Below are 12,303 nucleotides of genomic sequence, written 5' to 3'. Positions count from 1 at the left end.
ACACACACTCATTCACTCTCACGTACACAAAGGCCTATTCAGAATCACCAATTCATATGAGAAAGATGTCTTTGGACTGTGGGAGGAAACCAGAGCACTGTGAGGAAACCCACGCGAACATGAGGAGTACATGCAAACTTCACTCAGACTGAGCCAGGATTGAACTCATGTCTCACAGCCCAAGAGGTATAAGGCACCGTTGCTACCTGCTGCACCACCATGCCACCAAAACATCACTATATGGCCCTTTAGATGATATAGTAGACTGAGGTTTCTTAGCCTTAACGAAACATCATATGAAATCCATTTTCTCTCATATTCCCCGGTGAAGGCCAGACACACACCGATCTGTACACGCAAACCGAGCACTGATCCAAAACCGGAATGTGAAGCACTCATTAACCGTCGTTATCATTTCATCCTAAAGGGCAAATGTTGGATAGATGGTGTAATTACATCTCGGAAACACATCACGGTAATGAAGCCGCTGCCCTGAGTCTTTACTTATCGTCCGCTTGTCATTAATGCAGGAAAGCAACTGTCTTGACGACGTTGAAAATAGAACACACACAAGGCACCTCTGATCTCAGAGCTGCGTAGCGCTACAGCATTTTTCAACGTGTTGCGTTGCATTGTTCCGACACGCGACTTCACGGCTGCACGTGCTAATCAGGGCGCAACGTGCAATTTGGTTTCTCGGGGTGAACGGTAATCATTGCTGTTGCTTGGGAGATTCCTTCTGCCGCTAATAGCAGCCTTGTAAAGCGCTTCATTGTTCAGCGAAGGCTGCTCATGGTGTGGTTGGACCTTCAGTAATGAGAGCAACGGAGGGTGACTCAGTGTTGTATGATCAAAAGTTCTGAATCAGTACTGGCTGTATTATCATCCATCCATTGACACATTGATCCACAGACCCATCCATTGATTCATTGATCCATCCACTGAGCCTATCCATCCATCCAGTGTTAACCACTTGACCGATGCGGTTCCCTGATGGGTCGACAGTCCATTGCAGGCATTTTCAGCCCCTTAAAACTTAAATGGCTTATTGCTTATGACAACATACAGTACAGTTCAAAAGTCTTAGGCACTTGGATGTTTCACAAAATATTTGTTTTAGATGATTATTTAATGTCTTCTGCATTAGTGTCAATGGGAAAGAGCATATTTTACATTTCCAAGCAACACAGGGCGCACGGCTGGAGGGGGAGGGGACACACCCAGGACGGGACGCCAGTCCATCGCAAGGCACCCCAAGCAGGACTCGAACCCAGACCCGCAAGAGAGCGGGACCCAGCCAAGCCCGCTGCGCCAAGAAGTTGTTGACGACGGATGGTTACTAAGCTTTGTAGGAAGTTTATTAATGAAGAGCATTATTTTTGGAAGCATTCTCACTTTACAGCTTTTTTCTCCAAGTGCCTAAAACTTTTACACATTACTGTATACCGTCCATTGGTGAATATTAACTGTAGAATCTCAGGTTGAACACATTAGTTGAGGTCAATGCAATATTATTTTTCCAGCGTGCACACACACACACCTGCTGGTGACAGCTCTGCATCCCCTCTTTTAAATCAAAGCTCAGTGGCCTGCAGTGAGATTCAATCACAGCAAAGTGTGTGCGGTTAAATCAGAGAGATACAACCACGCCTCACTCATTCACGAATAAAGAGGCACCGTGAGAGAGCCCATGGAGACGAGACGCGCACAGCAGCCAGCCCACGGGAGCCCGGGCCTCTGGCAAAGTCCTCAGCGGGGCTGCAGCCTTTCTCCGCTGGATCCGACACTCCCGGGCTTGCTTCCATCGCTCGAACGCAAGCGTCCCCTCCAAGCACGCTGACTGTTTCTATTAAAAGTAAAAGGATCAACAGCAAGCGGCTTAATGAAAGACAACAGATTTACCGGCCCTGGGGAGGGCATTAGATGGCTGCCGGGACCAAGAGGAGTACAGAGGGATTGGGGAGAGGAGTAGGGAGAAGAGTACGGAAACGAGCAGAAGGGCGTGAGAGGAAAGAAGTTCACCATGGACTGGAGTTCTGGGCCCTCGATGAAGCATGAGGGACACAGCAGGGGGACACTCACACTAGGGTTTTAAGGTCATTTATCTCACACGTTAGTCCAAGGAAACCCACAATGTGAGCTTCGTACACTACGCCACGTTCAATTATTCGCCCATTTGTACAGCAGGGTAATTTTTACTGCATCAATTCAAGGTATGTACCTTGATCATGGGTACTACAGCAGGAGGTGGGATTTAAACACAGGTCTTTCAACGGCAAGGCATTGGCTCCAACCACAAACCACCTGCTGCCTGCTGGCACGAATATATAGTGTTCTCATTGGAAGGAACTCTTATAAAAACTCTTTTTCCTGAAAAAGGCCCACCATTTATCAATGAGTCCACACACTGAGAACAACCGCACATCCGAATAGCAGGACGTCATCTTCACATAAGCAAAATCCGAGTCTGGTGCTGAATTGCCAGGGATGAAAAAAGGAAGCGGAGGCCCCGCGGCGGACTGCATTTGATTGCCGAAAGGCCATAAAATTATCGCTCGCTTAGACATCAAACTCGCGACTCGCAGTTCAGTCACTTTCAATATCCACCTAAGCGAAGGCAGCGCAAGTCTCCAGAAATAGAACTGCCGTTACATGCAAAAACACGTTTTCATACGTGTTCTTCTGCAGCACATGGGCTGGTGTACAGATCCGTCGGACGCGTGGGGTGTAATCGCGTCCCAGAAACACGTAGTGGCGGTTAAGCTGCTCTTTTTGTTCCTGCCAAAAGAAGCCCTGGCTGATTACCTGCTTGTCATAAACACTAGAAACTGTTATTCCTCACACTGTCGAAAAAAAAAACCATCCACATACAATAAATAAATACTTCCCACCCCTCCAGGTGTAAACGATCCCTTGGAGGACAACGTTTCAGGAAATGCACTTCTAGGGTTTTTACAGCGGATTTTTCACAGTCGCTGACAGGTACCGGAAGAGACATCGCTTCGGCTGAACGCGCGGAACGTAGAGACCGTGTACCTAATAAACTGGCCGAGTTGTGGGCTCTTTGTGGTGCGGATCCTCTCGAACGTTTGCATTTATTCATTTAGCTGACACTCTTCTCCAAAGCAACTTACAATGTTAAAGTATTTACAACATCTTACCCGTACAGCTGGGTCATTTTTAATTTACCGCAAGTACCTTGCTTAAGGGTACTAGAGCAGGGGCTGTGATTTGAACAGGCAACATTCTCAATCCAGGGGCAATGGCGAAAACCACTACACCATCTGCTGCCCTAAACCAACAGCGTTCACCTTTCCACTTTTGATAGCCAAATGAGTAAGATCTGAACATTCAGATGGGTTTAAGCCCCATTTACATGTGGATTTCAAAGCCGGTCTTCCATCATTAACTTCCGCTTGCTCAGAACAGGGTTCCAGTGATCCAAAGCCTATCAGAGGAAGCACCCTAGGTGGGATGGCAGTCTACCGAAAAGAAGCATACAGATTTATAAAATAAAGGCAATCTAGAAACAACAAATCATCTGAAACAGATCTTTGAATGGTGGAAGGAAACCAGAGCACCCGGAGGAAATCCAAACACAGGGAGAACATGCCAAGTCTACAGAGATGGGGCAAGATGCAAACCATTATTTGATCCCTGTGCCTAGGAGTTATGAGGTGCCGGATACTTACCACACCGGCACCCTGGTTTTCAGATGCGCACAGCAAAATCCCAAGCAATGGTATAAACAATCATCATTGAACAAGATCAGTGAAATGAAATGACTGAAGTAGCTGGTATGGAAACGCCACTCAAAAGGCACCTGTACAGAAATGGGAGCAAAACATGACTTTCAGCGATACTTGTGAAGCTTCCTGGCTGGCTAAGAGCTTTACCGTACTCCTCTGCTGGAGACAGGTCCAGTGCCTTAACCACCACAGCACCTATTTTAAAGTGAAGGGGCCGCAACAGACGCAGATGTGGAACCGCGACCTGGCAGCTGAGGTCATCATACATGACCCTGAACTTCGCCATGACAGCAGGTCACACGGGCGGCAAGCTCGCAAAGGGGCGCCAACGAGAAGAACAACTCCAAAACTCGTCCATCTTCTACTTTACACTGGTGTCATGGGACTCTAATGGCAGGTGAAATTAACCACGTTTCAGCAGAAAGCAGAGTGAAACGAACCCCTCTTCATGCATTCGGCGGATCACACATTCATCACCGCAGGGTTTAAAGATTAAACAGCTTTCATCTGCCAAGAGTCGACCTACACGCGATGACACAGCCCGTCACTCCTGTTACGCTTCGGTGGGATTCTGGGAACTTCTGTTTGCGGGTTCTGTGCCGAGGAATTAATCTGACACTTGACATTTGAATTTCCGCACGACCACAACCGATACATGATTTGCCTTCCGCCAGAATGCAAAGGTCACAAACACAAACAAATAAATCATTATGGAAATGCTGCACCGCAACTGTTTCACCTTTAGACCAAACAGGTTGCTCATCTGAGCGCATTGCAGACATAATAATGATAATAGTAGTAGTAATAATAACAACTACAAGGTCTTTGGATGCAGGATGACATCCAAGTGATTTCTTGGAAAAGCCCACTTGATCTGATCACTAGCACGGTCACGACCTCGGGGCAATAACCCGGAAGACGAGAGGGAGCGTAGCACTGACCACACATAAGCTCATTACACCCACCTGTGCCACATCTAAAAAACTATATAAAAACAGGAGCTCCGACCGCAATCAATTACGGAATCTTTTCGAGACCACGTGCCCTTCCTCACACTCTGCTTCGTCTGCTGTCCATCGCAGTTTGGATAAAGACCCTTCGGATTTCGAACCTCGGACCACAACCACGACCTTCCGGATCAAGCCCCTCACATTTCGGACAAGGACCTTGCGGATCTCGACCCTCACTCCCCGAACCACGAGCGCTGGACTTGGACTGGATCTTCGGAACCCTTGCAATTCGGAGCACGACCTGGATCACAATTCGGACCTACGCTCATGCCACCAAACCCCACCTGGACTGTGTTCTCCTCCATGGCAGGCGCTCTCAACTCGTGCCGTGCCTCTTCACCTACCCACCTCAAGTTGGTCACACTGATTACCAACTCAGCTCTGCGCTTACGTTGTCGATACTCCACGTGAAAGCATGACAAGCATGATGTTGGGAAGTGAAATAATGCTTCATCATTGGTCTTGTTTAGAAGAAGAATGGTGTTCTTTTTTTGAAAAAGAAATTAAATTATGAAGACAGCATGTTAAAATTAAAAAAATGATTTTTTTTGTTTTCCTTTCCTCAATTGCCAGATGGTTTATTTCAGATCAGTACATCAGATCACTTTTAGTTTCACTTTAATTTCTTTTTAATGTTAGTTTGTGCGGACTGTATGGGCTCTGTTGTCCACCTCTTCGTGTCACATTGTTGCAAAAAGCACTTTATAAATATAAACTGAAAGTGAATATTATTGAGGGTTGCGGTGGTGCAGCAGGTCTGGCTGGGTCCTGCGCTCTGGCGGGTCTGGGGTTTGAGTCCCACTTGGGGTGCCTTGCGACGGACTAGCGTCCTGTCCTGGGTGTGTCCCCTCCAGCCTTCCGCCCTGTAGTGCCGGGTGAGGCTCCGGCTCACTGCGACCCCATGGGACAAGCAGCTTCAGCCAATGTGTGTGAATTTTCTCTTTTTTCTCATATTCTGTTTTCCGTCTTTCTTCTTGTGGTAATCCCAGATCAATAGACTATTAGAGGTTCAGGACCACTGTGACCCTTCCATATGGATGGATGGATGGATAACTGTCTTATTATCCTGTTCACTGTGGTACCTTGGACTCTTTTTGCTTTACATTCAAAAACATGCAATCACAACACAGAGTGGTTGGGTGTGAGGTTTCATAGCTAAACCCCATGCTGACATGTATGTAACATTTAACTGTATGTAGAAACCTTTCTAAGAAAAACTGTTATGACACAGCAAAGAAAAATCCCACTAAAACATGAATAAACATGAATAAAGCCTGAAGAATGTCATATTTACCAGGAGCCTACAGCATGCATAGGTTGCATGAGAATTAATCACACGTTATGTAACAGAGCAGAGGATGTGGAAGCGGAGGGGAACACGTGTGGGAAGGGCATGTTAACATGTCGCGCTACATTTGTGATGAAGTGACAGACAGATGGACACCGCGCTCGACCACTGGGACCCCCGAGGTCACACCAGAAGGGTCATGCTGCGTCTCAGAAGAAATAGGGCCGGTGTCACCGAAAACCTGCCCCAGATCCAGATGTCTCTCCAGCTGGATGTCGTCGTGCTGTCGTTTCCCATGGCTCCCCTTGTCTGTCCCCCTGCCCCCTCCCCGAAACTGCTGAAGGTCAAAGCTCAAAAAAAACACCAGCATTTTTCCACTACATCTCTGGTTTGTACTGCGATTTTGAGGATGTTTACAGTGCTTACCACCTAAATGCGGTTGAAATGCAGCGTATGTCATTCCCCCCATTTAGAAAGTGCCCCAGGGAGCGACCCCCCAGCAAGCAGCAGAAAGAGAGAAAAATGCATCACACCTGGGCTGGGGTCCCCTTTTGCTCTCATACACACACCCCTGGGCTGTGGTGTGTAGATAGAAGGAATGCTGCCTTGACACACCGGGCCACTGGATATGCGACCACGGCACACACACCACCCGTTACACGGTGACCTTTGAGATCTCAGTTTTACCAGCTATTCACATTTCTCCTGCGGTGCCTCTTCACGCAGCGCACGTGCGGAACATCCAGATGTGGACGCTGCACGTGACGCGCGCGAGCCAAGGAGGAGACACAGAGTGTAGCATGACCGAGAGCGCACTGTCGCACCCGCAGCAGCCAAGTGCGTCGAAGGCGCTCGAGACGCGATCCGCAGCCAGTCCCCACTCGTCACCCCTTGCCTTCCACGCGCTCGGCGCGCGCGCCACCTCCGTTTGTCTGACATTTCGAAGCGGTGACCCTGCGCCGCGCGTGACCTTGGCCCGAAGCCCCCGCGGAATCGGGGTGTAGGGTGCGATGAGGATCAGAGCGCCTGCGCCCGCCGCCGGAACACACACACACGCACACACACACACACACACACACACGAGCGCGCGCCGATGCGCTGAAAGTGTGTGACATCTCGGGACGCAGAGACTGCGGTGCGTCTCCTTATGTAACATAATCCCTTCAGCGAGGGACTCGTCATGTGTCATAAGCAATGCATTGTCACAAAGCTCAGTAATAATAATAATAATAATAATAATAATAATAATAATAATAATGACTCGAGGGCACTCGCTGAAAGGGTTACCTCGGGGGTTTCGACACCCGTGCGTGCCCATCGCGCGCGCGTTAAATTTCGCGTGCAAAAAGCATTGAGAGCGAGCGACCCACTCACTTGCCCACGAAGTTCTCGAGCACGGAGCTCTTGCCCGCGCTCTGGCCGCCCACCACGGCGATCTGCGGCAGGTCCAGGTTCGCATTCTGCCCGATGGACGAGAAGGCGTCCTGCAGCCGGTTCACCAGCGGGATCAGATCCTCCATCCCCCGGTTGCCCATGATGATGTTCGGCGAGCCGCGGAGCGGAGGCACCGACGGATGCGCTCAGACGCGTCGCGTGGTTTAAAGAGCCCTGGGTGCGAGGAGTGCAGCGGGCGCTCGCGATGTCCGTCTATTTCACCCTCGCGCGCACCTTCATTGATGACCCCCCGCAGGTGTCCCCCTCCGCGGAACGCGCGCGCCGCTCTCCTCTCCCCGCGTCCACCGCTACGAGGATCTCTGCTGTCCTCCGAACGGAACCGGGAGTTTTCCTGAGCGAGCGCTCGGTCACCAGCAGGGGGCGCTGTGGAGATGGCGCCGCTCTCCAGGTATGACGGGTAATGTGGTTGGTGTTATACGTGCTCGAGTGTAAAAGTCACGGATGGGGTACGTCCTGGCTGCGCAGCCTGGCACTTCGAGGTGAATGATGTGCCTTAGATGTGTTTTTATTGACAGCACTTTTTTTTATTGCTGCGAGATGCTTGACGTCGGAAGGTGAACGCCGCAATCAATGACGTCATTCTCAGCTTGATGAGCTTTTCTATTTTTTTAAACTTTGTTATTTGTGTATTTTTCCCACAGGCTGGCGTCCTGAACAGTCGTAACAACTGCTCTTGCTACACGTGGAGAAAGATTTGTTTTGGCAACTTCACAGTCGCGGAAATTGAATGAATGAATGAATGAATGATAGCAAGAATCGGATTCCATTTCTGAGAAAACAATTAAAGATCAGAAAATGTTTTGGCTGTGTAGAAGAGGATAAAGTTTCACTCAAAGGACGGAGGTTCGAATCCCACCTCGTGCTGCAATACTCTTGATTAAGGTACCTACTCTGAAGTCAAGCTAGAAAGTGTGAGCTGAAATACATGTAAATATACATTTTACGGACACTGACTGTACTGGTGAATAAGAAGGATCGCATCTCAAATGCAGACCTTTTTAAAACTCCAGATGCAGTTTATACCAAACTTTTAATGAAAAGTTTGCTTTTTACTAAAAATTCCGTGAAGCTTGAGACTTTCATGTCTGCAGCTATGTCTGCTTCTCTTAATGTAATGCATAAATTGTATTTTTGCTGAGATGTACGTCGCTTTGGACAAAAGCGTCTGCTGAATGAATGAATGTAAATGTAAATGTTTCCTCGATTATAATTCTGTGTGTGTGTGTGTGTGTGCGCGCGCGCTTCTTCAGTGACCATGAGCCCCACGTGAAGGACACACCATGTAGTGAGCGCCATTCACCACAAGAGGGCGGTGTGGTTCCACTCGCAGTCAGTCTCTTGACTCGCCTTGGCTGGGAGACTGAATCTCCCGCGGTCTGTGTGAACCACAGACTTGGAGAATGAAAAGTATGATAACTGGTACAGTTCCCGTCATGTTCCAGCAGCTCAATAAAGTTCAGATGAACTAATGGCTCAGAATAATCAGACAATTTTAAAGTCTTACCTCTAAAGGCAAAGGACGGTCAAGACAGCTGAGAGGATCATCAGCGCACCCCTCCTTACCCTTGAGGTCCTGTACAAGTCCAGAATGAGGAAGCAGGCGAGAAAAATGGTCACTGATCCCACACACCCCAGGCACAAACTCTTTACACTCCTCCCCTCTGGCAGGCGTTACAGAACTCTGTTCGCCAGAACGACCAGATACAAGAACAGTTTTCTTCCCTCGGGCATCACTCCCATGAACAGTTAACAGTCCCCTATAGGTCGCCTGTCAGTCCAACACTATCCAACCACTTTGGGCAATTTCATTCTTATTTATTAACTGTTTTAGTATTTATGCCATTTATACTCTCATGTTTGTATACTCTATAAATATGTTATTTATTCTGTAATTCTGTGTCAGCTGTTTGTCTGTAAATACCGGAGGCACCTAGAACCACAGCAAATTCCTTGTGTGCATCAGCATTCCAGCCAATAAAACTCATTCTGATTCTAAATGTTTAGGGAAAGGATTATGGATTTTATTAATTGGAACTCACACAGGCACACCATCATACCATTATAAATGTATCAGAGTTTCAAGAGTGTGTCCTCCATCATCATCATTCATTGCTGGGGCTCCCCACCTTCGTATCTTTACAGATTATCACCTCTGTCTGGCTCCAAATTCCTGGTCTCAGTCACTTGGTTCTTCTGCAGGCTGTGCTACCAGCTCAAGTCCGTTAATGTTAGTGGGTGTATCTGTCGTTTCCATTCAAGAATCTGAGATCACAGCTTTTAGGCGGTTCAGACAATCAGGTCTGTAGTGATAGCAAAATGATCAGCCACTGTGATTCAGACCACTGATATCTTTATGTAAGAAGAGTAAAATTAAAGTGTTCTACAGTTAGAGTACCAATGGCACTGAAAAAGTGTGCAGCTGATTCATTTCACATGATCTTCTCAGTTCAACACTAGATGATTTATTTAAGAAAAAAAAAGTCACATGTTATTGTTCCCAAGAAGGAAGTGTGCCTGGAACTAAGGAACTTCCGAGCTGTCATGGTCCACAGCTGGTTATTCTAATACGTACAAGTACAGCAACAGCAAAAACAACTTCCTCTAAAATCTCACATCAACTCATCTTAAAGTCAAGTCAAACAGAATTGCACAGAGTAGCATCAGCACTGATCTGTAGTTTTATAACATTTTCATTTTTTGTTTCTTACACTCCATATTTTGGAGAATTTGTTTTATATATAGTATATATGTAGATTAAAATATTGGGTAGCTAGCTGGAAGACATGTTGACTGACTCAATTTACTCATTATAAACATGGTACTTTTCAGGTAGCAATATTTTATTACCAATAGTACTCTTTTACAATACAATGCTACAAGAATTCCCAGCATACTGGTTACCAATATAAATAAGAAATCTGATGGTCATTAATGTCTATTGCTCTTCAAACTGGAATGCATTATTGGACTGGATCTAGTATATTGCACTTTTACACACAAAAAAGACAAGTGTTTGTGGAGTTTGGAAATAACATAACTGTAGGATGCCAATGTTTACATCACTACTTAGGTAGTATACTTAAACATTTGGTGCCATTACTACGTTACAACAATTCAGAAGAGGAAACGAGACCCACCAAAAACATTTTATTTTCTTCCTTATAAAATGCTAATCTGCTGGAGTCATCTGAAGTGTTTGGCTCAGCTTGGACACTGCAGGAACCATGTCTACAGGAACCTGATTGAGTTCAAGACAAATCAGAACCTAAGAGTATATTCTATACTGCATTGTACAGTTTCAGAGAGCCTTTTTCATTGCTGGAATATGCCCCAAAACCACCATTCCCCAGGTTCCCACACAGACAGCTGATGATAGCAAATCACTACAGGTGTGTTGACAAGTTGGGCCTGAATTTCATTCTCAAGTTGCAGCCATCCTCACTTTCCTCCCTGTTCTCCTTCAGGAGGCGAAGAGTCACGAACACCAGGCATCTCCTGCTCTCCTGAAGGAGAGCCGCTCAGCTGCTCCCGGAACTCCTTCCTCGCCTGCCGATTGGACTCCAGCAGCTCGTGCAGCTTGCCGTTCAGCACATCGTTGCGCTCCTCCAAGTCGTCGAGGCACGAGCTGATCTGGTCGAGCATCGAGTTTATGGCTGCATACTCTATATAGAGAGAGGGGCACAACTGATGAGTTAGAGATGCCGATGTCACACAGGATTTAAACAAATGTTACATTTAATGTAACAAAAACACAACATTTGACAACAGGAACCATGTACTGCAATGTCACCCCCACAAGCAATTGTACAAACCCTACAATGAAATGATGCACGAATCGAGAAGGTTGATTACTCTGAAATGAAGTGGACTTCTAACAACTAAGGAAATTACTACACGTACACGCTTAGTTAAGGAACTGCAAATTCCTTGCTTATATTATTACCTTCTTCATTGAGCTCGTCTTCATCCACATCCCCGTCAAGTGATATGTTGGGATCTCCGTTGGGTCCAGACATGATGACTGAATTGTTTGATTGACTAACTTAGACACCTTTTGTTTATGTCCAGAACTACTGCTAGCTATTCCGACTTGTCATTCGATTCGGCAGCGGACTCCGTCCGGAGCATCTGTTTTACTTAGAGTTGAGGATACACTATAACAAATAGCCACAGGAACGGCTTCCCAGTAGATACCGGGATGTTTTCATCCACCGTTTCTTCTCCTGAACTTTGCGGACACTCACAAAACCATATATACCTCCCACCACTGAACAAACGAACAAATTCGCGAATCTGAAGCCCGTGACAGTTACGTTACCGCTCTTGCCAAGTCTTGGCGGAAGTCACGCGACAGCGTGACATCAGCGATAAGCTGACACGGGCCGCTGGGCTGTCTATTACAATGCCTTGAAAAAAATGAATCCGTGTTCGTGGTGAATAGTTATCAGAAAAGTGGTCATACCTTTATGAAGCATAAATTCCTCTTAGACAACTTTTAATAATGCAGTTTTTTTTTTAAATTTGTTTATTTAAACAAAAACGCCATAAATAGGGCGTTTCATTGAGGCATATTTACAGCCGTTCATTTGGGGCTAGCGTGTAAACATCGCTTTAAAAAGGATTCGATATTGGAAGTTCTTTTTTTATTATTTTTTATTTTATTATTATTAAACAAATCACACACAATACCAGAACATTAATTCAGAATAGTCAACCTAGCCAGGGGGAATTTTTTTTAAAAAAAAAAAAAAACGGAAATTATAAAACAATCCATCCAATAACCAAATATACATCAAGACCT

At 46.4% G+C, this 12,303-nt stretch overlaps 2 protein-coding genes across 11 annotated transcripts in view; both read right to left on the bottom strand.

The window, feature by feature from the left end:
• Nucleotides 1–7,998, bottom strand: part of dnm1a (dynamin 1a) — a 67,954-nt gene extending 59,956 nt beyond the window's left edge. For 7 of the 10 annotated variants that reach the window (XR_003797748.1, XM_029252723.1, XM_029252724.1 and 4 more), the window contains exon 1: nucleotides 7,422–7,582. Coding sequence is in view for 9 of the 10 variants with exons in the window: in XM_029252723.1 (XP_029108556.1) it covers nucleotides 7,422–7,582 (161 nt within the window). In the remaining variant the exon portion in view is untranslated. Of the gene's footprint in view, nucleotides 1–7,421 lie in introns of all 10 variants that reach the window. The other 3 variants (XM_029252730.1, XM_029252721.1, XM_029252729.1) reach the window with 3 other exon arrangements.
• A 1,705-nt stretch (nucleotides 7,999–9,703) lies between these two features.
• bbln (bublin coiled coil protein) lies at nucleotides 9,704–11,834 on the bottom strand. The gene is made up of 2 exons (XM_018732857.1): nucleotides 11,446–11,834; nucleotides 9,704–11,164 (listed from the first exon to the last, which is right to left on the bottom strand). Exons 1-2 carry the CDS (start codon nucleotides 11,516–11,518, stop codon nucleotides 10,941–10,943), a joined length of 297 nt encoding a protein of 98 aa, XP_018588373.1. The 5' UTR covers nucleotides 11,519–11,834; the 3' UTR covers nucleotides 9,704–10,940.
• Between the last annotated feature and the right edge of the window lie 469 nt (nucleotides 11,835–12,303).

The sequence above is a fragment of the Scleropages formosus genome, chromosome 6, assembly GCF_900964775.1.
Source record: "Scleropages formosus chromosome 6, fSclFor1.1, whole genome shotgun sequence".
Lineage (NCBI taxonomy): Eukaryota > Metazoa > Chordata > Actinopteri > Osteoglossiformes > Osteoglossidae > Scleropages > Scleropages formosus.
This window is presented reverse-complemented; position numbering and strand designations above follow the sequence as displayed.

Bases quoted from the DNA above. Each gene is read 5' to 3' on its own strand.
- bbln (XM_018732857.1), bottom strand. From the start codon at position 11,518: ATGTCTGGACCCAACGGAGATCCCAACATATCACTTGACGGGGATGTG. The intron at 11,165-11,445 runs GTAATAATATAA...CTCTCTATATAG, and splicing joins AGACGAGCTCAATGAAGAAG to AGTATGCAGCCATAAACTCG.